Source organism: Gossypium raimondii, chromosome 5 (assembly GCF_025698545.1).
Source record: "Gossypium raimondii isolate GPD5lz chromosome 5, ASM2569854v1, whole genome shotgun sequence".
Taxonomy (NCBI): Eukaryota; Viridiplantae; Streptophyta; class Magnoliopsida; order Malvales; family Malvaceae; genus Gossypium; species Gossypium raimondii.
Window position 1 is genome coordinate 24162640 of NC_068569.1, and position 24066 is coordinate 24186705.

The window sequence follows — 24066 nt, forward strand, 5'->3', positions numbered from 1 at the left end:
CGAAAACATTTGTATTAATATTTGTTTAATAATATTATTCTAAAGACTTAATATATCATTTGATATACAAGTTAGACATTTTTTTTTCTAACGTGGTACCTGTGTTATCTTTTGGTTCATTCTGGTACCTGTATTTAACAAAAGTTATATATTTTGGTACCTAAAGGTAGAGGTGTTAAATTTTAGGATTTAATTTGGATTTTAAAGCTGATTTGGTGAAAGTTAATTGGTAATATTATTAGGTTTGAATTTTTATTATCAATAGAATACATTTAGTGTTAATTATGAATCGACTAATTTTACATTTAATTTATCAAATACAATCGATGGATTTATTTAATTCGGATTTTAGGGTTAGTAAGATTATTAGTTAATTATGAGTTTTTATCCAATCAACTCTAAAACCCAAATTAAACACAAACGGATAATACTATTAATATGATACCAAATTATGTGTTAAGGATTTTAAAATCGGCATAGGTATGAAACTATAGGGAAATTACGGGCCTCCAAAAACTATAAGAGAAATCGTTTGTTATTTTCAATGGGCTTTTAGTTAGGCCTATTTTTTCGCCCATGTGATTAATAATATCCCGTAAGAATCTAAATTCGTGTAGAACTATCGACATAATGGCGATAAAGTTACTGATCTGCTACATTTAATATTTATATATAAAGTACAGAGGTAAAGCAAAATCGGGCTCCTCTCTCCACACCACCAATTGCGGCGGCGGGAGCGGCGGCGGAAAGTGAACCACCTCAAAAGCAATCTCCTTCGTCCACCGGAACATCGGTTTCCTTCCACTCCCTCCCTTCCTCTCTCCGAATACCTTTTTTTTTTCTCTTTCAAAAAAATTTCAAATTAACAGTGAAATATCCAGGTACGCTAGATTCGGGTTTCTTTGTTTTATCTCTACTGTTGAATGTTGATATCTCCCTCGTTCATTTCATTTTGTTTTCAATTTCGATTTTATTGTTTTTGAAAATGTTCTAGCCTAGGTTTTATGCTTTCTCCGTTCCTTACACGACACTCACTCTTATATTAGCTTTCCGCCCTTTTTGGTACTGATTAATTGGTGCTATATATGTTTCTTCTTTGAAAAATTTCATTTTCATTTCCGTTTTTGAATATTCCACGTTTCTTGTTTGCTTTTTTTTTTTTAAATTATGTAAATGAATGTTAGTAAGTAATTATTAATGGAGGAGAATCATAAACAAGATTATTGCTTCAAAAAATTTCTAGAGTTTCACTTTAGCTTTTCATGACTAATAATGAAAAATGATTCAAAGCTTCCTGCCCCTTATAGTTCAAAGCATAAGATTACCTTGTTGCAGATAGTGCATTACATATTCTACATTGATTATAAATCTTACTGTTACTCGAAAGTTTGTACTGTCTCAGTTTTTGGGTATTGAGAATCTTACCAATGGAAAGAATAACATGAAATTCTAATCAGTCAACAGGCCTATACGTTTTTTTTAATGTTTATTGGTTTTTAATGTTTTAGCAATGAATTTCATTCTTTATTGCCTTAGAAATGAGTGGTTTTAGCAAGTTAGACTGTGTTACTTGGACTCGGGTGAGTGCTGGATATGGAATGAGTTCAATGTGGGTATATTTTAATGTTTTTTTTATTTTTTTTAAAAATGTATTTAAATCAGTAGCTGATCTTGGGACTAAGTTTGGAGGGACTAGTAAAATTTTAAAAAATTTTAAGAGTTCAATGAGATTTAAAAAAAAAAAAAATTGAGGGTCCAATTAAAATTTTTAAATTTTTGTGAGATTAATGAGAATTTTCAAATATTTTAAGTGAGCTTAATTAAAAATTTCAAAAAAATTAAAAGGTATAATGAGAAATTTCAAAATTTTGAGGGGGTCTAATTAAGCTTCTCTAAAAACTTTAAAGGAGAAATGAAATTTTCCAAAAATTTTGGGAGGCCTAATTAAAATGTTCTAAATATTTCAAGGAAAAATATAATTTCCCAAAATTTTGGGGGGCCTTTAAACGGGTCCGTCTCTGATTTGGATGGTCATATCCCATTCTCGTGTCTGAATGTGTGCCGAAAATATGTTTAGCATGCTCCTAGAAAAAATGAAGAGTAGGATCAACAGTTATAGATGTTAATTGTCTTCTGGGTATGCACCCATTCCAACTATAAACACTCCTCTTGAGGCATATCTACTTGTCTTGGGTTTTGTCCCATTTTGTACCCAAAACCAAACATAATTAATTGTTATCTACACTTTTTAAAGTCCATGCATTAAATGTGAGAAGTTTGATCTTGTTGAAAGTGCAAGGCAGATATCAGTCTTGTTTGTGTTTTATAAAATCTTGTATTATTACAATGATTTGATCTCTATCTATCTCTCCCTTGCTTTAGGTTTAAATTGCCAATGGCGAAAGTTAGCAAAGTGCGGAAGTCTGATTCTCAGCATAAAAGAGTGCCTTATCCATTGCCCTCTCATCCTAAGAGGGCTGGAAAAGGTTCCAGAAAGAAGAGACGTTCCAAAGCTTCAGAGAAGAAAGATTGGGAAGCTGCAAAATGTTCGGTTTGTCTGGAGTTCCCACACAATGCCGTTCTCCTCCTTTGTTCCTCTTACGATAAGGGTTGCCGCCCTTACATGTGTGCGACTAGCAAGCGGTTTTCCAATTGTCTTGAGCAATACAAGAAAGCCTACACTAAAGTAACATCAGTTGACTCAATGGATAGTTCAAGTCTTATTTCAGGTGTGGAGCAGCCCACTGAAAAGATGGAAGTGCCAGAGCTTCTATGCCCGCTCTGCCGAGGACAAGTTAAGGGCTGGACAGTGGTAGAACCTGTACGGAAATATCTAAATCGGAAAAAAAGGTCATGTATGCAAGACAAGTGCTCGTTTGTTGGAACTTACAAAGAGCTTAAGAAACATGTTAGGACAAAGCACCCACTGGCACGACCTCGAGCAGTAGACCCTGTACTTGAAGAAAAATGGAAAAAGCTTGAAAACGAGAGAGAGCGAAATGATGTGATCAGTACAATTATGTCATCAACGCCAGGAGCAATGGTGTTGGGTGATTATGTGATTGATCCGGGCTATCATGATATCTATGCTGATGAATATGGTTCGGATGATTCTTTTGATGACCCTTTCGATGATGGCTTTATTCATCTAGATTCATCCGTTCGCTTGCGTGGTAGATTCTTGGATTATGACTTATTTGATGATGATGACTTTGGGATGCACCGTCCTTTCCGTGCTGTTTCCCCAGTAACCCGCACTTGGCCTGCTCGCTTTTTGGGGTCAATGGGACTAAGGCGAATCCCTAGGGTCCGAGGACGTAATGGAAACCGATAACTTCTTTGTCTACCAATTACCTGGTGAAATCTATACCTTGATATCAGGTAAAATGAACAGATCGTAGGAGAGTCCGACATCAGTAATCAATCAGCTGTTTAGTTGTCGAGGTGAATTAAACTTATCTTTAGCTTTGAGTTCCCTCCGTAGTTATATGTATCGACTATCATTCATCATCATGCATAGTAGCAGCATAACTTTAAAACATTCTTTCTCAATTTGTTCTAGAAGCCGGCTGGCAACATTTGTTCATGTTGAACTTTATGTTCCTCTATGCTCCATGATATACATGTTTGTAGTGTACAGCTTCAAGAAAAATCAGAGGAGAATGAAATAATTCTTTAGTGGTTTCTCCATCATATGTAAGTTCGAGGCTTTTTCGAGTCTATTGAGGTGAAAGAAGTTTGAGTTTTACTCAAAATTCAAGTTTCGAAGCTCAGCTCGAGCTTGAACGAATTTCATTTTTAGACCTTGAGTATGATTCAGGATAAAAACATCTTTTTTCTCTCTGACATCCCTTTTTTAAGTTTGAGACTTCCATGTCAATTGAGTTGAGACTGATTCAAGTTGTTCCAAGTTTAAGTCCAAGTTCAAGGTTTGAAGCTCAGTTTGAGCAAGTTTGAATTTGATTAGACATGACCAATGAAAAACTCAAACTTGTTGGATTAGGCTTGTTTTAAAAGATTACTTATTTTTATGTTCAACTCCAAGTTTGTGCTTGAACTGAAGTTAAGTTTGAATTGAAATTACAGTACTAATTAAAAATAAAAGGCTAAGATGTGCTCTAGGTTCTCCACATATTTTGAATTTAATCTCTTTTAATTTTATTTTAAGTAATTTAATCTCTTATTTTTCTCAAATTTTGAAAGTACAATTATTAACATTGTAAATGATTTTTGTTAAATTCATGTTAAATTTATTTTTCTATTACATGATTACTAAGTGAGTATTTCTTTCGGTTTAGAATATCAATTATGTTAGCAATTGGATTTTAAAATCCAAAAGATAGAACTAAATTTTGAAAATAAAAATAGAGGATTAAGCTTCTAATGTATTAAGAGTACAGGGATTAGGTGTGCATTTTAACCAAAATAAAAAGTTTGATTGAGTTTGGGATTTACTCGAATCAAATCGGATATTCAGATTCGGTCGGATGAATGTTTTAAGCTCAACTATGCAATGATGACTAGTGATATTGCGATCCAGGCGGACCGGGTCTAAGTTTTTTTTTTTTTAATTTATATTTACAATTCAAATTAGATAAAAATTTGCTATTAATTAAAAAAAAAAATCCGAATTGGATTGGATCAAGTTTGATGTGTAAGAATTTTGTTCCAACTCAAATGAAGTAGGCTTGTTTTTGGATTGTCCAAAATAGATGCCTTCCAATACTTCAATATGATGGGCTATTTTTGCCCAAATTATGAAGAAATAAAGCAAGTATTGTTGCTATTTTGGACTCTTGTTCATTTATATATAATACTAGTTTCTATTGTGATATAATGTTATTTTATGTGTTTAATTTTTCATTAATTTTTAATATAACATTTTCAATTACTGTAATTAATCATAAAATAATTTTTTCAGGTTGTTAACAATAATTAAATTATATTAAACTATTTAAAAATCAAAATAATAAATTTGAAATAATAATTAAAATATTTTTAACATATTTAATTTTAAATTGTGCAATTAATACAAAACAATATTATTCTAAATAATAATTAATTAACATAATTAATACATATCAATCATGTCACATGTATTGCACGTGAATATGTGTATTTAATGTTTGAAAGATGAACATGTTGCATATCAATAGTTTCTACTCTTCAATCTTTATTATTTTGATCTTGAAAATTTGATATAAATAAAATAAATATTTAGCTAAAAAAATTAAGCATAAAAATTTGGAACTACGTAAGGAAGTAAATTATAATATTAAATTAAGAAAATAACGATTCATAATAAATACAAAAATATTTACACTAAACTAATAAACACGTTTAATAATAATGACTAAAATTATTGTTGAAAACATTTTCAACTAAACCAAACAAATGATAATTAGTTAAAAATAAAATAATGTTTTCGTCGCACAATATAAACAATTTCAAAATTTAAAATAATAATAATAATAATAGCCACGCCAATATTATCTAGCAAAATATAGGTAAAGTGAAAAATAAAATTTTTACCGATCTGCTAACCCATATGCTTTTTGATCATCAAGACAAACAAAATCATAAAACAAAATACTTTTGTGAATGCGAGAAGTTACTTCTTTAACAATAATATAAAAAGTCAATGGCAATTCATATTTATTACGAAAACTATTATTCTCGTCATAACGAATTTCTTTTTTACACTATTTAGAATGGTATAAGTTTTTCCTTGCGAACAACATCTTTAAATTTTGTCACAGCATCGTTGAACATCACCGCTTGAATTTTAGTTCTTTCAAATAATTTAAATCATTAAAAATTAACAAACATAAAATCAATAAAAATATAAAATAGGCATACTATTATATTACCTCATCATCAATTAAAATAATTTTTCATCTCTATTCCGTACCATTATTATTCGAATATGATTTGATATTACCTATTCGAACCACTATTGCTTCAATGCTCCACTTTTTTTATTAAAATAATTATAATTTATTAATGCTAACAATTTTCCAGACAATTTTATATATGCAATTTGATTAAATATAATTAACCAAAAATGATATTTATAGAATTAAATTTATATATAATTCTAATATTTTTCCTATTATATTTAAAATTCTATTTAGATTTGAACTTTGCATATATTAGAAGACACTAACTCTGAACTTGATGTAAAAATTATATAGACATTATATTATTATATTTTAAAATTATATTGTGATTATACTTGTATGCGAATTTAGTAATATAATAGAAAAAAGTGTTTTTATCGATTTAAAATTTTTTCTAAACTCGTGCAATTGAGAATAGAAAAAAATGATAATAAATATTTATAGATTATTATAATTAAATTAAAAATAAGAAAAAAATATCATAAATAATTAAAAGAGGGCAGCTAAGGTGAGTCGAAGTAGCAAAATCTTGTCCAACCAACCCTACCTCTAGACCTAGAGAAACCTATTGGTGGCAGCATTTGGAATCATAATCAAAGCAATTGGGACCCTAACATTGTCAAAATGGACATGTAGGTCCCCATTTTTAAGTGGCAGTTGCAAACAACAATTGTGTGTTTGCTTCAATAATTTCGGTCCAATTTCAAAAGAAATTCTTTTCCAAGAGTGTCCATTTAAAAAAAAAAAAAGAAAATAGAAGGAAATTCTAAATCAGCTAACAATAAATGACATTGCTCACATGTTGTTGTCCACTCCATTTTCTCACCACCAATATAAGCCATAAGAAAAACCCTACTCCCCCTGCTTCTGTCCCCTTCTTGCTTACTATTTGTCCCTTGCCATTCTCTTTCATTGGTTTTTTTTCTTTTAAATATCATCGAGGTGCTCCTATAAAGAATCAGCTTGCATTTAAAATTAATCATTATACATTAGATTAAATAGTGAATCGACAAAACTCTAACAACAATGTGACTAGCACGACTCAAGCCCGTCACACCAGGGACAATGAACACCTTGACCATCAGGCCAACACATAGGCTTTGAGTCAGTTTACTTTTTAATCTAATGTCCAGAGATGAATTTACCCATTTTTAAATAGAGGGGACAAAATACAATCAAATTTTATTTTTGCATCAAGGAATTGAATTGAAATGATGGATGATGTTTTGGGGCAGATGGAAATTGAATTGCTGGAAATAAACGTAGAAGAATAAATCTGGGGAAGACATTGGGGTTGTGTAGACAGGGTTCGTGTCTGGTATGATTAAGGCCCTTCGCCGACAAAGGACGACACACCATTTAAGAAATTTGGAAGACTTATGTCTTTATCATTTGTGGTTTATGACTTCATTTCATATTTGACACCCACATACTACAACCTTACATTCTGGATTTCTCATTCCCTGGATACAGTCATTTAAACCCTCAACTCTAAATTCTAAATTTATCAATGATGATGTTATGTTCCAACGGTGAATTTTTTTTATTCAAAACTATATTTCATAAATATATAATTTAAATATTTATTTTATTTTTAAACTGTGATTTTATTTTTATTTAAAAATTTAGATTACAAAAGAAATCGAAAATGTATAGTTTTATTTCTAAGGATAATTAATTATCGTATTTATTTTTTCCATCAATTTATCTTACTTTAATTGCTATAATAATAAATTCAGCTTTCAATGTTTACAAATTTAAATTATTTTAGTTTTGATTCTAAAATTTCAACTAATTTATCTCTTATCGGATATCAAATAATTTAGAATCATGACCAAATTGATAAAATGTGTAAAAGTTGAAGCCTAAATGTGTTAAAATTTTAGAATTAAGACAAAATTAATAGAATGCATGAAACTATTATACCAATTAAAAGCAGAATAAATTAATTCAAGAAGTAAACATGATGATTCTTTACTATTTTTAAAATTGAGATTTTTTAAAAACAAATTTATTTAAAATCAAAATTACGAAGGAAGAAAGAAAGATTTCTTTTTACATTTAAAATTAAAAAAATCAAAGTTGAAGGTCCTGTGCTCTGGGTCTGAGCAATCAGACAGTTGAAGGTCCCTTATAAATCAAAGTTAGACTTAATTTGATATTTAATTTTTTTAATTTTTAATTTTATTATTCAATTTAGTACTTAAATTTGCTATTAGTTTGAATAACGAAATCTAAAGTTAGGTACCTAATTGAAAAAAAAACTAAACTAAAGTAAAATATAAAATGATAGATATTTAATATTTTTTTAAAAAAAATAAAGTGGGTTTTGACACGTGGAGGGTTGATTTGATAACTCAAATCTATTTGGAGGGATGAAATGGCAACAGTGACAGGGATGTGTGTGGAGTCCCAAATTTGGTTTTGCCAAACATTTCTTTATTTTCTCCTTGCACAATTCCAATAGGTGACAAAATAAAAATATATTTAAAAAAATTATTGATTATAATATATTGTTTTGAGGTTTTAGGTTAGCATTTAGCAATGTAAAAAATACAAAACAATTTAAATAGTTATACTTATTCCTACATGCAGTTTTAATTAATTTATGAGTAAATTACACTAATAGTCACTTAATTTTGGGGTAATTGACAAAATAATCACGTTATTTTCGATTCGGTCATTCAACTTTTGAAAATAACAAAAACTTAGCTTGTACATAACCCTTAATTGTTATAGCTTTTATTTAAGGAAACTCCTTATACTTTGTATTACTCTCAGGTCAGCCCTTAGCTTGTATTTAAACAAATCCTTTTTGATAAATAAAATTATGAAATTACTATTTTAAGAACATGAAATACTTTATTTTTAAAATATTTTAGTAAAAAGCAACAAGAGAAATCATGTATTTTTCGTACGTTTAGGATTTATTCTCTATTTTATTTACATAAATTAATCTCTTTATTTTTTAAATTTCAAAATAATGAATATTCATAATAAGGGTTTTTTTTACCAAAATATTACAAATAAAAAATAAAAAAATACCAAAATAATATACAAAAAAGATTATTTACCAAAATAATACAAAAAAAACGGCTAAATGGAGGGCTCATCACAAAGTAACACCAATGGTGCTCAGTGGCGAAGGTGGCACCAATGGTGCCCTTTATCACAAAGCACCCTCTTTGTTAAGTATTTGACCCTTTGTTCAGTATTTTTCTCCGGATTTTATTACTTTTAAAAAATATATTATTTTCTAATATATTATTTTATATTATTTTAGTACATTATGCTTGAAATGTATTCATTTAGTGTGTTTTTATTAAAAGTAATAAAATCGGAGAAAAATACGAACAAAGGGCCGAAATAAGGGTTTTTTAAAATTTTATTTAAAAAACACACTAAATGAATACATTTCAAACATAATGTACTAAAATAATGTAAAATAATAAAATTAGAAAATATTATATTTTTTAAAAGTAATAAAATCCGGGAAAAAATACGAACAAAGGGCTGAAATACGAACATATTGGTGCCGCCTCTCATGTTGTTAATTCGAGGATAAATGTTCAATTTTGTTTATATTTTAGTTTTTCAAATATGCTTAGAGTCCTAGAGATACGTGCTATTGTATTACTCTATTATATGTAGCCTTCATTTTTCACCAATAATTTAAAATAATTACAAATTTCTTTTATAATTAGTATTCATTTTACAATTTATATTCAAAATTCATAATTATCTCTCTTAATCATATTATCTTCAATATTTCAGTGTTGTTTCTCGGAAATGCAATTTACTTCAACTAATGCCACTGAATATTTACTATTACTTCAGTTAAAGACTTGAACAGAAGTTAAGTCATAGGGCTCCTTTGGATTGAGGCAGTGAGGCACGTTTGAAAGGAAAATATGGTGCAAAACTCACTGCATTTGTGTTTGGTTGAGGGTGTCAGTGCAGTGAGGTTGCTTTTCAACCACACTGATCAGCTGATTTTCAGCTGGAGCAAATAGCAGCAGTTAGAGGCTTACTAAGCAGTTGACATTATAATAGACAAAAATAGCCTTACTTTTATTTATTATTTTACCATTTTATCCTTAAAAATTAAGTTAATTTCATTCCCAAAATGCAAAAAACCCTGCTCTTCAATTGACAGTAACAAAACTCACAGCAGAGCAGACTCTCAAAGAAGCTATATTTTTCTACTCATCCTATCAATCTTGTTCTCAACTTTGATCTGGTAAGTGAAAACCCTTCTTTTTCTACTCTATATATGTGTTTGAATTGTATGAAAGTAGTTTCTGTTTTTCCTTTAAACACAAACCCATATGTTCTTTCTCCATTATTTTTTTACCTCTACTTGACGTTGAAGAGATTGAACATAATTGATGATTTCATTCAGCATACCAGCTTTGTCTGTGATTTTGTTACATCCTGGTACTAAATCTTGCAGATACTTCATTCTTTCACTGATTTTTTCCCTTCTAACCTATATAAATCAACATAATTAAAACATTATTATCTAATGAAAGAGACCTGATAAAATAAAAAAACAAATCAGTAATAATACCATCCTTATTCATGTCTCCAGCAATGCTGTATTCATGTCTCAAACCCTCAAAAACAAAAACTATCAAAAACAAAACAAAGCACAACTAAACAAACGAAACAACAAAAGCTTGTAGTAATATGAACAAGTTTAGCAGGTTTGCTATATGACTTCATGCCTAACACAAGTTACACATAACTATAAATATCACAGAACACAATTAGACCCACCTTAAGCAGCAAAAGCTTAAACTAACTACACACTTTAGTTTCCTATTGTAGAAGAAGAAACTGAATGACCATTTGAAAATATAACTCCACAACAGTTACTGAACAATTATGGCCCACTGACTACTCACTAAAGTATTAATATAATACACACTTACATTGATCATTTCTCCAGAAAGGGATCTGCATCAGAGTGAGGATTATAACTATAAATTTCGCACTCCGAGAGTTTCACAACCTGCATAACCGGGTATTTAAAATTACCAGCTGCTGAGACTTGCATTTAGTCATTTCGAACTTACACTCACCTAATCTAGAGCCTTATAAATTGTTTTGAGGAGTGAACTGCCCACATATGCCTCGATCCATTCCTGTCAATGATGTAAAGCAGAAAACTTAAATGCCAGGCACAGTGACTTATTTAAGGATAAAACATACCACAATTGAATGAAAACTAGTTATCGCTCTTCTCACATACTACAAACCACCATCGACAGCATCAACATCTTCCCCCAAATCCATCTCTTTCACCCCGAATGACATGAACACAACACACCATTGGCCCAAAGTTTCATGAGTCTGATTAACTCCAAAAAAAACTGATGAACATGCAAATTTTAGACTAAAATCATTAAGTTATATTCATAACCAGAAAACTTGCACTAAACAATAATATAAGAAGACTTGATTATTGAATCACTTACAAATGTAGATGTCATGCCAGCACAAGCTCCAGCAGCAAGTCTTTCGAGAACAGATAGCTCGCCATCTTTTCCCGTGAAAAGTTTCTAGAATTCAATAGGAACTAGAAATCAAACGACTAACTCCATCAAGGGACACGCAATAAGCATCAATACAATTCTAAGATAACATTATGCATATTCTTTTATTACCTAATAAGTTTCATAAGCAAAGAGCTGGACTGCATTGTAAGGTACAACTCTTATCACCTGAACCATTTAGTACTAGATCAATGTCAACAGCAGCTCGTAAACCATTACAATTACATTATCGAAATCCAATCCCAAAATAAAGAGTGTAAGTAAAAACTACAAAGAACCTGAGGAAGATTGCCCTTCCAGTACCCTTTAATTCCATCATCCTTCCCAATCGATACAAGCGCCTGCAATTTACTCCCAAATAGTCACCAACATTTAAAATACAATCCAATAAAACTACCTTAATCAGCTGAATTTCAACAAACATATAATTACCAATTCCAGTAAAGATAGAACATGTAGAAATATAACCAAAGATACCTGAGAAATAGAAAAATGAACCCAAAAAAATTTGCTGCAAACTCAGTAGCGTGAAGGTAGAACATAGAACCACTGGATTTGATACAATTTCAATATAACAATCCACCAATCTATCAACATATGAGGAATTGAATATAACCAATGCCTCATACTTTTTTTAGCAAAGCTAGGAAAGATCCGTGCCTACATATCTTTTTATAAAAAAAACTCCATTAATTAATCCACAAAAATTTACATAAAAAATGAATATGATTAAATCTAACAAATTACATATGATGCAAATAAGGGGTCATTTCAACTTACATTAATGAAATGGAAGATCTAAACGAAACTCAACATGAAAAACCAAAAACATAAAAAAAAAGAAAAACCTTCTTAAGAGAATATGCATTTTTATCCAGCCCATCTTCTCCTGCATCAAATGCATTCTTCCTATAATGTGGCTCATTTGGATCTCCGTAAGGAACTACCATTTCAACGAAACTTAATCTATGGGCTATAGGCCTCCGACCACGACTACCATCAACATAAGCAATGAATATATTACGAGACCCTCCTAGGAGTGAAACCAATTCGAAATTCCATGAAACCGTAATTGCAAATAAAATATATTAGTACATCTTGTACTGATAAAAGTTGTAAATATAGTTTCACTACCAAGCACCTTTTGCCATTCAACAAAATTCCCGACACACAAACGGGACCTTCGGTTGAATGATTTGTAGTGGTTTCACATCACTTGATCAACACCTCCTCGTGTTTCACCAAAGATGTAATTTCTTAAAGGATCAGCTGGTGAAAGAGCTTTTCTTTCTTTTTTTTCTCCCCTCGGTGGCTCCGCCGAGTCAAATTCCTGTGAATTACACGTTTATCTGTTTTATTACTGATTCTTTTTCGGCATAATAACCTTTTTAGTCCTCCAACTTTAGAAGAAAATTTAGTTGAGTATTTTAATTTATAGTTTTTGTCAAATCATTCTAAAATAGATAAAAAATTAGCATTTGTTAATTTTATTTGACAGAAACATGAAGAAATTGTATTGTAGATAGATTTTTAAGCAATAAACGTGAACCAATGGTTCTTACAGATTTTTCTTTAATTTTATTAGTTTGGCCTAGAGACTTAAGTCTGATATCCATATAAATATGTCTTGTGTCCAAGAGAATCAGAAATGGAGTAAATATGAGACTTGAAAATTATATTTTTGTTGCATTCATTTTCACTTTTTAAGTTAAGTTGAAGCTTCAATTAAGGTGCCAGTTTTTTTTGGGTGTGGCTAGATAAAGATTAGCATTGGGAGACGTCTAAAATAACTTATAGACTATATATGTTCTCTATGCTTCTTGGTGAATGCTAGCACATTGACTGAATTATATCACTGACAATAGATGGTAAAGACACGAAATTTTATGGACGGAGATAGTAGCTTAGCAACAAAAGCTGTTTGGGATGATGAGCTGACGTTGATATTTTGTGAACTTTGCGTGAATGAAGTCAATGCTGGTAATAGACCGACAACTCATCTAAACTCAAAAGGATGGGAAAATGTCATTGCTCTTTTTCAAGCAAAAACACAAAAAAATTATGGAAAACCTCAATTGAAAAATAAGTGGGATACATTAAAAAAGGAATGGAGGTTATGGAGGGAGTTGCTTAAAGAATCTACAGGTATTTGATGGTGTCCATCTAAAAAGACGGTCGATGCTACGGAAGAATGGTGGGCTGCAAAAATACAGGTTAGTGTTAACTTTATCATTATTTTAATGCATAAAGTTTATTGAAATTAATAATTTACAATTATAAAAATCTTAGTATAACATTTAAATTTAACATGTTATGTAGGAAAATCCTGATTTTAAAGGATTTAAGAAGAAAGGAATTGAAGCACGATTGAATGAGTTAATGTGGCAAATGTTTGGTGGCATTGTAGCCACTGGAGAGAATGCATGGGCACCTTCGTCTGGTGTTCTTCCAAGTCGGGTTCCTATGGGAGATGATGCACCTAATGAGGGATTTGGTGATTCAGATGAACATAGTAACGAGAATGAAGGTATTCCTCCTGATGAGGTACCATCAAACCCTTTTCATGAAATCCCTGATCGAAGAAAGCAAACACTTGGGGTTGCACACGGTAAAGGAAAAAAATCAAGTTCAAGTAGAAAATCATCAAGAAATACATTAACTACCCAGATTGAGAAATTGTGTGAGAGCATGTCTAGTCCAAGGAAGTCAGTGAATGAAATTATTTTTCCACACTCTCAATATACTATTTCAAATGCAATGGATGCTTTGCGTGCTTTGGGAGATGAAATTCCAAAAAAAGATGAACTGTACTATTTTGCCACCAAAATGTTCCAAATACCGGTGAAACGAGAAGTGTTTTTGAACTTAGATCCAGATGATAGGGTTTGGCGGCTTCGACGCGAGTATGCTGAACAAAATCCAATTGCATCATTTTCGTCCTTGGTAGCAACATCCTCATTTCCCTTCCAACCATACCATCAACCACCTCCACCATAAGCTCCTTACAATTATTATTGTAATATAACTATACTACTTTTTTATATGTAAAACTAACGTATGATACTTTTTATGTTTGGTATTTTTATGCTATGCTTTTAATCAAGTTTCTGCCAAAGATAAAATGTCACGAAATATTAATTTACTTTCATTTGATTACTTTTTCAGGTTATGGATGAATTTAACAATATGTATAATAGTTTTGATATGAATTATGATACTTCTGAATTAAGTGAAGAAGCTCAACGAAGAATAGCCACAATTGTTACCCAAGTTGAGCACAACAATTATCATAATGAGGAAGAATATGTGTTAAGCAGTGTATTGGTACACCATGAAACTTATTTCACTATGCAACCGTGTAAGGATTCAAATTATACTGGTCAAATGTGGGTGGACGAAGTATTAAATGGGCACGATGATCGTTGCATGATTAGTTTTAGGATGCCAAAAAATATATTTCACAGATTGTTGCATGATTTGCAAACAAATTATGGCTTAAAGAATGGGAAAGTATTGGCGATGGAGAAGTTAGCATTATCATTGTACATTCTTGGAAATAGAGAATCAAATTCAAATGCAACAGAGCGATTTCAACGATCTGGAGAAACTGTTAGTCGAATTTTTACTGATATGTTGCATATATTTGCTCGAATGGGAATAGACACGATTAAACCCATTGAAGGTCAATTCGAGGAAGTACCGAACCATATTCGACATGATACAAGATATTGGCCTCACTTTAAGGTAAAATTTACACAATCTTTATATTTTTAAAACATAAATTATTTCTAACTTTTATCTCATTACTTGTATTTATTTTAAAGGATTGTATTGGGGCCATAGATGGAACACACATAAAAGCATGCATTTCGCCTTCTTCTCAAATACCTTATATCGGACGAAAAGGTGAACCAACTCAAAATATTATGGCAGCTTGTGACTTCAACATGTGCTTTATTTTTGCATTTCCTGGTTGGGAAGGAACAGCACATGATAGTAGAATTTTTTTGCAAGTACTTAGAAAGCAAGAGTTGAAGTTTCCACACCCTCCACCAGGTCGAACTTTAATTTTTAATTACTTTTTACATAAAAATATTAAAATTTTAATTTATTTTAAACTTGATATTATGTTTTACTTTTTTTGCAGAAAATATTATCTTGTGGATTAGGATATCCACAAATGGCGTGTTTTCTAGGTCCATATAGGGGAACGATATCATTTACCTGATTTTCGTCGAGGTAATCATCAAGTATCTGGAAAAAAAGAAATCTTTAATCATGCCCATTCTTCGTTACGCTCTGTGATTGAACGAACATTTGGAGTGTGGAAAAAAAATGGCCAATATTAAGAGATATTCCAAGTTATTCATTCGATAAACAAGTTTTAATAGTTATTGCAACAATGGTTTTGCATAATTACATTCGAAGACATGCTTGGTCAAATAATGAGGATTTTCGAGAATTTGAGAATATACCGGACATGCCAGTCTCTTCAAGCCAGTTTGATAGAGGTGAATTGAGTTCTTCTAACAGAGAAAGTGACCTTGAAATCACAATGTTAAGGGAAACCATTGCAACTAGTTTAATGAATCAATATTTGTAAACACATTTTGTATCATAACCTAATTTCTAGTAATAATGAAACTTGTTATGTCTTATGTTACTATATTTTTTTTATTAAAAATCATCCGTTTAGATACTTCAAAATTTGATCCAAGTATAATGTTATTATTTGTGAAAATAATATTTATCATTGTTATGAAAAAAATATTTAATTATAACTATAAAATATTAAAAATAATTATCATTTTATCTAATAAATAATTTAAATTAATTATATAATTCATTAAAATATTGGAAGATACATTTTAATATTTTATTAAATGAATTTGCATATTTTAATAATTTTAAAAAAGTAAAATAATTTAAATAACTTCTATTATATATCAATTCTAATATGATGTCCTTAATAGTCATTTTTCATTCTCACCCCACCGCTACAGCTGCGTTTGAATCCAAACACACACTCCACCATTGTTTCTAATCTCACCGCTACAGTACTCAATCTCACCGCTACAGTAACTAATCTCACCGCCACCGCTGTTTTTAACCTCACCGGAGGTAAACACACCGCCCATCCAAACTAGCCCATAATCAACACGTACTGACATTTCTTTAAAAACAGTTTTGTTTCGTCACATCAATTTTGAGTTGTTTCTGATAAAAGAATAGGATAAATCATTTAGTTGGTCACCGATTATTTGAATGTTTTTATTTTGATCACTCAAATAATTACAGCTACCACATTCTTCTTCTTCCTTTGCTCCCTAGTTCCAGCTACCACATCCTTTACTGTGTTTTTTAAATAAATTAAAAAAAAACCCTTATTTCGGCCATTTGTTCGTATTTTTTTCCTGGATTTTATTACTTTTAAAATATAATATTTTCTAATTTTATTATTTTACATTATTTTAGTACATTATGTTTGAAATGTATTCATTTAGTGTGTTTTTTAAATTAATTTTAAAAAAACTCTTTTTTGGCCCTTTGTTCGTATTTTTTCCTCAAATTTTATTACTTTCAATAAAAACACACTAAATGAATACATTTCAAGCATAATGTACTAAAATAATATAAAATAATAAATTAAAAAATAGTATATTTTTTAAAAGTAATAAAATCCGAGAAAAAAATACGAACAAATGGCTGAAATACGAACAAAGGGGGAGTGCCGCCTGTGGCAGTGGCACTATTGGTGCCGCCTCTGCCACAAGCACCATAGGTGCCGCCTGTGGCAGGCCCTCCATTCAGCAGTTTTTTTTTTGTATTATTTTAGTAAATAATCTTTTTTTTATATTATTTTGATATTTTTTATATTTTTTTTATTATAATATTTTGGTAAAAAACCCTCATATTCTTTAAAAAAATTTTGAACGTACCAAAAAGGATATTTATTTGAAGTTATATTTAGAAGAAAGAAACAGCAGAGCAGAGGATTTTTATATGTTTTGTTCTCTCAGCTTTCTATCCTTTTCATGGCTTTAAAAACCCCTCTTTTTCCCTGACCCCTATGTCTCTTCCCTTTCATCACTTATAGCAATGCACTCAGACCCTTTTCGTAGATTCAAATCCCAAACGACGTCGCTCTACCCCTCCACCTTTGACTTTGACTCAAATTTCAAATCTTGTTGACTTCTAATAACAATTAAGTTCAATTCATTTGGAAGTGAAGACTGTAGAAATGAAACATTATAAATATAGACTGCAAATGGAATTATATACTATAAATATAATCTCCTCACAAAAACATACATCATAAAATCCCCCATCCTTTTTCCATAACCTGTACACTTTTTCTTATTCCTATCTTTCATATCTTCTCAATTCACATTCCTTGGACACCACAAAAACATGTCACCCCAAGAAACTGAAAATGTCTACATATATATATGTCACCACTCACCAGAATCCAAATTTCCCTACCTCCTTTCAATGTACATGGAGCCTGCATCTTCATCATCACCATGATGGGCTGATCATCAAAATTCAGCTATCAACATTTCCCCACAACACTTTGCTGCTGCAAATCTCTCCAACAACTTTACACTCAATGCCTTGTTTAAGTGTATTCCATGGAGTTTCTGCTCAAAAAGATACCATCAGGGAGTTGCATAGTTCCCAGCAAACGCCACACTCTTTCAATGGTGCAGTCAACGTTGAAAATGCCATTGTCTCTGATTTAAAGACATGAAGCTGGATATTTTTAACCCGATTTTCCTTTTTCTCGTGATGCTCTCTCTCTCTACCTGTCTTCCACAAAAATTCTTCCGATAAAATCCCGAAACCTCTTTGAGTAGAGTTTTGGATCAACAGCTGATATCGAAGTAGGATCCACTTGTAGGGATTTGTATGCATGCTCTAATTTCTTGCTGATATCGTAATCTTGCAAGATATCGATGATGCCAAAGTATAAGACTACTTCGTAAACATCACCACTATGTGAAAAGTGACCGACTCCACCGTGAGTATACTGATCAAAGTCGCTTCTTCTGGCCATTTGCTCTGCTCTTGCCGGCATGTTTGCTCCTAGTCTAATCAGTGGTTTCCTGATTAAACAAAATTAAATACCGAATCTGTGTAAGTACTTGTTCATCCTCTACCAAATACCTCAAGTTTTTTCACTTTGAAATTACACCTCACACAGGAAAATTCAATAAAGAAAGAAAAATAGGAATTTCATTTGAACTTGGTTGTGAATGTTAAAAAATGGTATACGACTGACATGGGTATGTTCAATTTTCTTTTTCCTAAATTGTTCACATATAACCATATCCGCACCAGTATTGGTACTTGAAGATAAGAGAAGGTTCAATTCCCTAAAAAGATCTTGCATGCCATACAACTTTTCTCCAGAGAGAAAGATACACATGGCATGCCTAATAGTAATGGATCTACATCATTATAAGGAGATTTCAAAAAGAACTAATGATAATGGGCAACAAAAATTCATGGATCACTCCAGAAAAAAGATAGATAATGGGCAACAAAAATCAAGGGAACCCTTGGTTATTATCTAGGATCATAAAGGAATATCCTTCCTACATGCCCCGCAAAGAATTGTCGTATTCGGAAATATGCCCACAAGATCACTCAGATATGAGACAACATAATGAACCTTCTATTATTCCAAGGGATATGATCAATCTAGACCAAATGTTGGCAAATTCCATCATGGCAAAAAGACATAACTCACCATAAACTTTAAACTCGATAGTTACAACACATACTCTAAAATCTAAGCATCCTCTGTGAGTGTGTGTGGTTGGGATGGGGTTGGAGGAGATAATTTGAACCACAAAAATCAAGACAGCCAAACATACCTGCCAGCTAAAACCCGATCCATGTCTTGTAGCTCTGCTTCAAGGAATCTACAGCCGCGCATATACTTTTCATTTTGATAGGAATCATTTTTACCTGCATAGGACTCCATAATCAAATCTGTATTCTTATTGCAACAGGGATTTTCCACTCAAATTTCATATGGAATACAATGATTGTCTCCTATCTTACCAGTGCGCAAAAGAAATGGCGATAATCCCATTTTATCACCGCTATTATCATCACGAAAGTGTAGTCCAACCAAAAGACTGTAATCCATAATTCTCTCAGCCTCCAAGAACTCACAATCTCGATCGATTTGCCTGCCACCATTTGGTTAAGGAAATTAGTGATAAATCAAAGGATGAATTGACATAAGGAGTTGCAAGGAGAGGAGTAAAAATGTAAAACAGCTTACTTCATAAGCTCCTCAAACCAATTTCTTTGGAGGCGAAACACAAAATTGAGATCCAGGTCTTTAAGGGTTGTCGTTTCATCAATTTCCTCTTCTGGCTTATCAGTTGAGCGGCCGTGGGAGGATCCTTTAAGGTCAAACCGTCTATGGATTCGGTACTCAGAGCAGAACAAATTACCCATCACAATGAACCGGGTCTGGTATTTAACAACAACAATAATTTTTGAGCAAGTGAGACGATTTCATGAAAGAACAAAACCTTGAATACAAGTAATTCAGTTCATATTCAATTTATTTCAAGCGCATACCTTTTGGCCACCAACAGGTTTGACACAGTGCACGCCGTAAAATTTTGTCACAAGGGAATTTTCATACCGACAAACATGTTGGTAATAACTTGGAAGCATCTTTATAAGGACCTGATATCGTTAATCACACTTTAGATTCATTCTAATCATGTACATGTATTTATGTTTAATTTAACTGACAGAGTAAGGTGAAATAACGAGAAACAAAAAAAAATTCTGATTGTTGAGAATGCCATTCGAGAAATGTATGCATCAAGACACAAAACAACTTTAGCATGAAGTCGAAGTGCATTGGCAACTAACCTTGGCTTCGGATTTCTTTACTGTTTTTATCATGAATCGATCATCTTGAGTAAGGTAAAAGAAGCTTCCACTCTTCCCCGGAGAAGAGAACTCTCTAAGTGCATCATTGCCACAAATAGCTAGCATATAATCAGCAGGATCGATTTGGAATAGCTCCCTCAAATGTCTGAAACTCACAAAAGGGAATCCCGTTACCAACATAGTAAATGCTCGTGAAACAGAATGATAGCAAAAAGCTACTTATAACAGAATCGGTGGAAACTAGTATGCAATCAAGCAAGCTCATTACTATTTTTATTCAGTTTGCAGATAAATCAACTAAAAAGCAGAAGGAACATACCGAAACACCACCGGGCAATAATCCTTCCATCGGAACTCGATGGACTGATGAGGCGGTGTAAGCTTTGATCCTTCAGACGGAAACTTCGTCCAGAACTTCTCTTTTGGATCAAAATCTGATGGCTTTAAATCCTGCAACATCGAAGCATGTTTCCCAACAGAATACCTGCAACAAAAATAAGTTACAACCCCCAAATTCAAAGAGTCAAAACGTATATATTCACCAACAAAAGCCTGAAATTTTTTTTCACCTTATACCCAATTGCAAATTAAGCATTAAATCATAATGCTTATGGCCTTTGTAAATCATTTGTCCTGGTTTCTTTATTTCCTCATTAAAACAACAAGGGTTTCTTCTAAAGTCCCTAAACCCATCTCTGTAAATCATTGAAGCTTCAACATTATCGACTATATCACAGGTAATATCTCCTTCTTCACCATCACTTTCCCATATGCAAATCCTCGGGAAATTTATGTTTCTTTCCCCTAAGCTTCCCCTTCCATCACAATGCTCTTTCCCGTCGTTCCCGTTAGAAAATGTTTCGTTTAACTGTTGAACTTTCTTCATGGTATCATCGTTCCAAGCTCCGATATAACGACTGCCGCCCGGCCAAGAGAAAACTCCGTTCCCCTTGGGGACTCCGTTTTCCCATTGCCCGACGTAACGGTTTTTGTTCGCCCATATCAAGGTTCCACGACCGGAGATAACGCCGTTCTTCCATTCCCCGATGTACTCGATCCCGTTGCTCCAAACATAGCGGCCGTATCCGTCTTGTAGGTCTTTCTTCCACGATCCTTCATAGTAATCCCCATTGGCATAACGTTTACGGCCCTGCCCATGTTTACGATTAGAGATCCACGAGCCGCGGTACGTGTCGTCATCGGATCCGATAAACGTCCCGATTCCTTCCATCCGACCCGACTTGAAATCCCCTTCATAACAGGCTCCTGACGGCCACGAGAACTTCCCTTTCCCTGAAGCTTTCCCGCGCCGCCACTCGCCTTCATACATGCACCCATCTTTCCACAGGTACTTCCCCGATCCATGAGGCGCACTACCGGAGAAGCTACCGGTGTAAATATCGCCGTTGGGGAGGACTTTCTCGACGGCAGCACCGACGGTAGCAGCAGTCGTGGGAGTCACGCGCCGGCTCCGATGATTGTGAGACATGGGAGTAGTAACAGAAACCACAAGGTGGTCTTTCTCGTCGTCGGATTTCTTCTTCTTGGCGTTTGAAACGACGTCGCTCTGCTCATTTAACGCTGCTTCGTGCATTGAACTCTCTTCACTTTCAAACTCTCTGTTTTACCTTTTGCGTTGTAAGAATCTCTTAGCTCCCTTCCTCAACTTACAGCATTTGTGAAACTATGGCCAAACATAGAAGAACCCAAAACGGCGCCGGCGGAGACAAGAACATTTCCGGCGACAATTTTCTCCCTTTTCTTTTCCTCTTTGTTATTGCTTTTGGTGTTTCCTGTAAACGTTCTTCGGTTTGGTGAAATGGGTGGAAAAATTGGAATCCTGCAAAACTGAGCAAATGAAATGAAACCCAAAGCAAACGAGAGGGCAAGATAAATTAAAAATATATAATTATAAGATAAAAAGATAAAAAGGAAAAAAAAATTGGGGAAATTTAAAAGGGAGAACAGGAAGGAAAGCTTAGGAGGGGATTAGGTATGTCATGCTAGTGAAAAACCGGATATTCCATTTTTCTTCCCTTTATTATTTAAATATGAATATATATTTGATGAATTTATGGTATATATAAATTTTCAATCTTTATCATTAACATAAAACCCCATAGGTTTGAAGCAATTATTTTTAGAAAGTTATCATGAACAAAAATAGAGATTATATAAAAAAATCACTTTTAAAATAATCGTAAAATTACTACTTTTACAAAACAACAAATTTATAATATTAAAATTTTATTTATCTCCACCAAAAACATTTTAAAAGCTATTATGAAATCCGTACATATGCTATCTATCAAACATGTGATATTGGGGTTATAAACAAAATCCCAAATGGTTTGAAGGAGAAAAATGATTGATTGGAGGATCAAAACTAAAGTTTTAAGTGGAATTTAATTTTATAATTTAAATCTTTGATCAATGTTGGGGGAAGCTTTGGAAATGGTGTACATGGAAGCAAAGCAAAGCAAAGCATCATTAAATAAATAACTTATTTTTGTTTACACTTTTGAATGGACCCACCTTTAAGGCAACTTCGTTTATGTGTTGGATACTTCATGCTGTGCTATCTCCTCAACTTTTCAGTTTTGATATAGTTAAAACTTTTAATTATCTACACTTATGTTTAATTTTAATCTCACGAGTCACATTAAATACCAGCTCAATTAAGATATTATTATCGATAAAAATAACACATAATTAAATTTGAACTTTTTTTTATACAATATTAAGAGTAGAGGTAACACGATTTGAACCCGTACAATTTTTGTTAAAATTATATTTGTCTTTTACATGGATTTTTAATAAATATATTTATTACATAATTCTTTTCATCTAAATCGTAGGTGTGCTACAGTCAGTGGCGGCGAAACTAGGGGTTGGCAGGGGCCCCGACCTTCCTAAAATAAATTTTTTTTCGTATGGTCCCTTTAAAATTTTTAAAATTTTAAATTAGTAAAAGTAAAATTACACTTTGCTCCTCTCAAAAGTATAAAAATTTAATTTAATCCTTTAAAAATTATAAAGATATAGTCTATTGAAATGGTGAAATTGTATTTTCTATCGTAAAAATTACAACTTAATTTCGCCTCTCCTAAAAAGTTTTCGACTATAAACTAGTTATTATCTAATAACTTGGTGTAATTAGTGTCACAATTAATTAGACAATTAACTCAAATGAGAAATTATGAGATGGTCTAACTTTTAAACAAAAGCTATTTATTAAAAAGATTATTTATACTATTATTTAAGCCTTGAATAAATTGGTGTGCGAGTTGAACATCTCTATATTTTTGTTACTTTATCAATAATTATTAGTTTTAATATAAAAATAATTATATTATTCTTTTACTTTGGCATCATAAAATTGTATTGTGTGCAAATAGAAAAAAATGGTGGACAACACCATATTAATAAAATTGCATGATTTTAGTCCAAAGTCAAGAAAAGAAAAGAGATGATGAAACACATTAATTTCATATCACACTTTATCAAAGCTTTAGTATTTATTTTTCTTGGGTATCATAAATTATGGAATGAATATTACAACACATTTCGCACCTCCCCTAATTAATAAGGCTGGCCTCTCTTTTTTATGTTCGAAAAATAACAACTGTATTTTTCTTAAATTTTCTATTTTAAGGGGATCGAAGCCTGACTCGATTTTTATA

At 32.1% G+C, this 24066-nt stretch overlaps 2 protein-coding genes across 2 annotated transcripts; one reads left to right on the forward strand and one right to left on the reverse strand.

The window, feature by feature from the left end:
• Positions 1–627: 627 nt before the first annotated feature.
• On the forward strand, positions 628–3693 carry LOC105770208 (uncharacterized). Its single transcript, XM_012591305.2, has 2 exons — positions 628–881; positions 2383–3693. Exon 2 carries the CDS (start codon positions 2396–2398, stop codon positions 3332–3334), a length of 939 nt encoding a protein of 312 aa, XP_012446759.1. The 5' UTR covers positions 628–881; positions 2383–2395; the 3' UTR covers positions 3335–3693.
• Positions 3694–17716: 14023 nt separating this feature from the next.
• LOC105770209 (phosphatidylinositol 4-phosphate 5-kinase 1) lies at positions 17717–22408 on the reverse strand. The gene is made up of 8 exons (XM_012591306.2): positions 20953–22408; positions 20703–20867; positions 20363–20528; positions 20060–20170; positions 19755–19948; positions 19529–19659; positions 19339–19432; positions 17717–18564 (listed from the first exon to the last, which is right to left on the reverse strand). The coding sequence occupies exons 1-8, from the start codon at positions 21975–21977 to the stop codon at positions 18261–18263; spliced, it is 2190 nt and encodes a 729-aa protein (XP_012446760.1). The 5' UTR covers positions 21978–22408; the 3' UTR covers positions 17717–18260.
• Between the last annotated feature and the right edge of the window lie 1658 nt (positions 22409–24066).

Excerpts from the sequence above, each read along its gene's own strand:
- LOC105770208 (XM_012591305.2), top strand. The coding sequence starts at position 2,396 with ATGGCGAAAGTTAGCAAAGTGCGGAAGTCTGATTCTCAGCATAAAAGA.
- LOC105770209 (XM_012591306.2), bottom strand. The coding sequence starts at position 21,977 with ATGCACGAAGCAGCGTTAAATGAGCAGAGCGACGTCGTTTCAAACGCC. Across the intron at positions 20,529-20,702 it reads TATTGCCCGGTGGTGTTTCG|ACATTTGAGGGAGCTATTCC; the intron begins GTATGTTCCTTC and ends TGTGAGTTTCAG. Across the intron at positions 19,660-19,754 it reads TGGTTTGAGGAGCTTATGAA|GCAAATCGATCGAGATTGTG; the intron begins GTAAGCTGTTTT and ends AAATGGTGGCAG.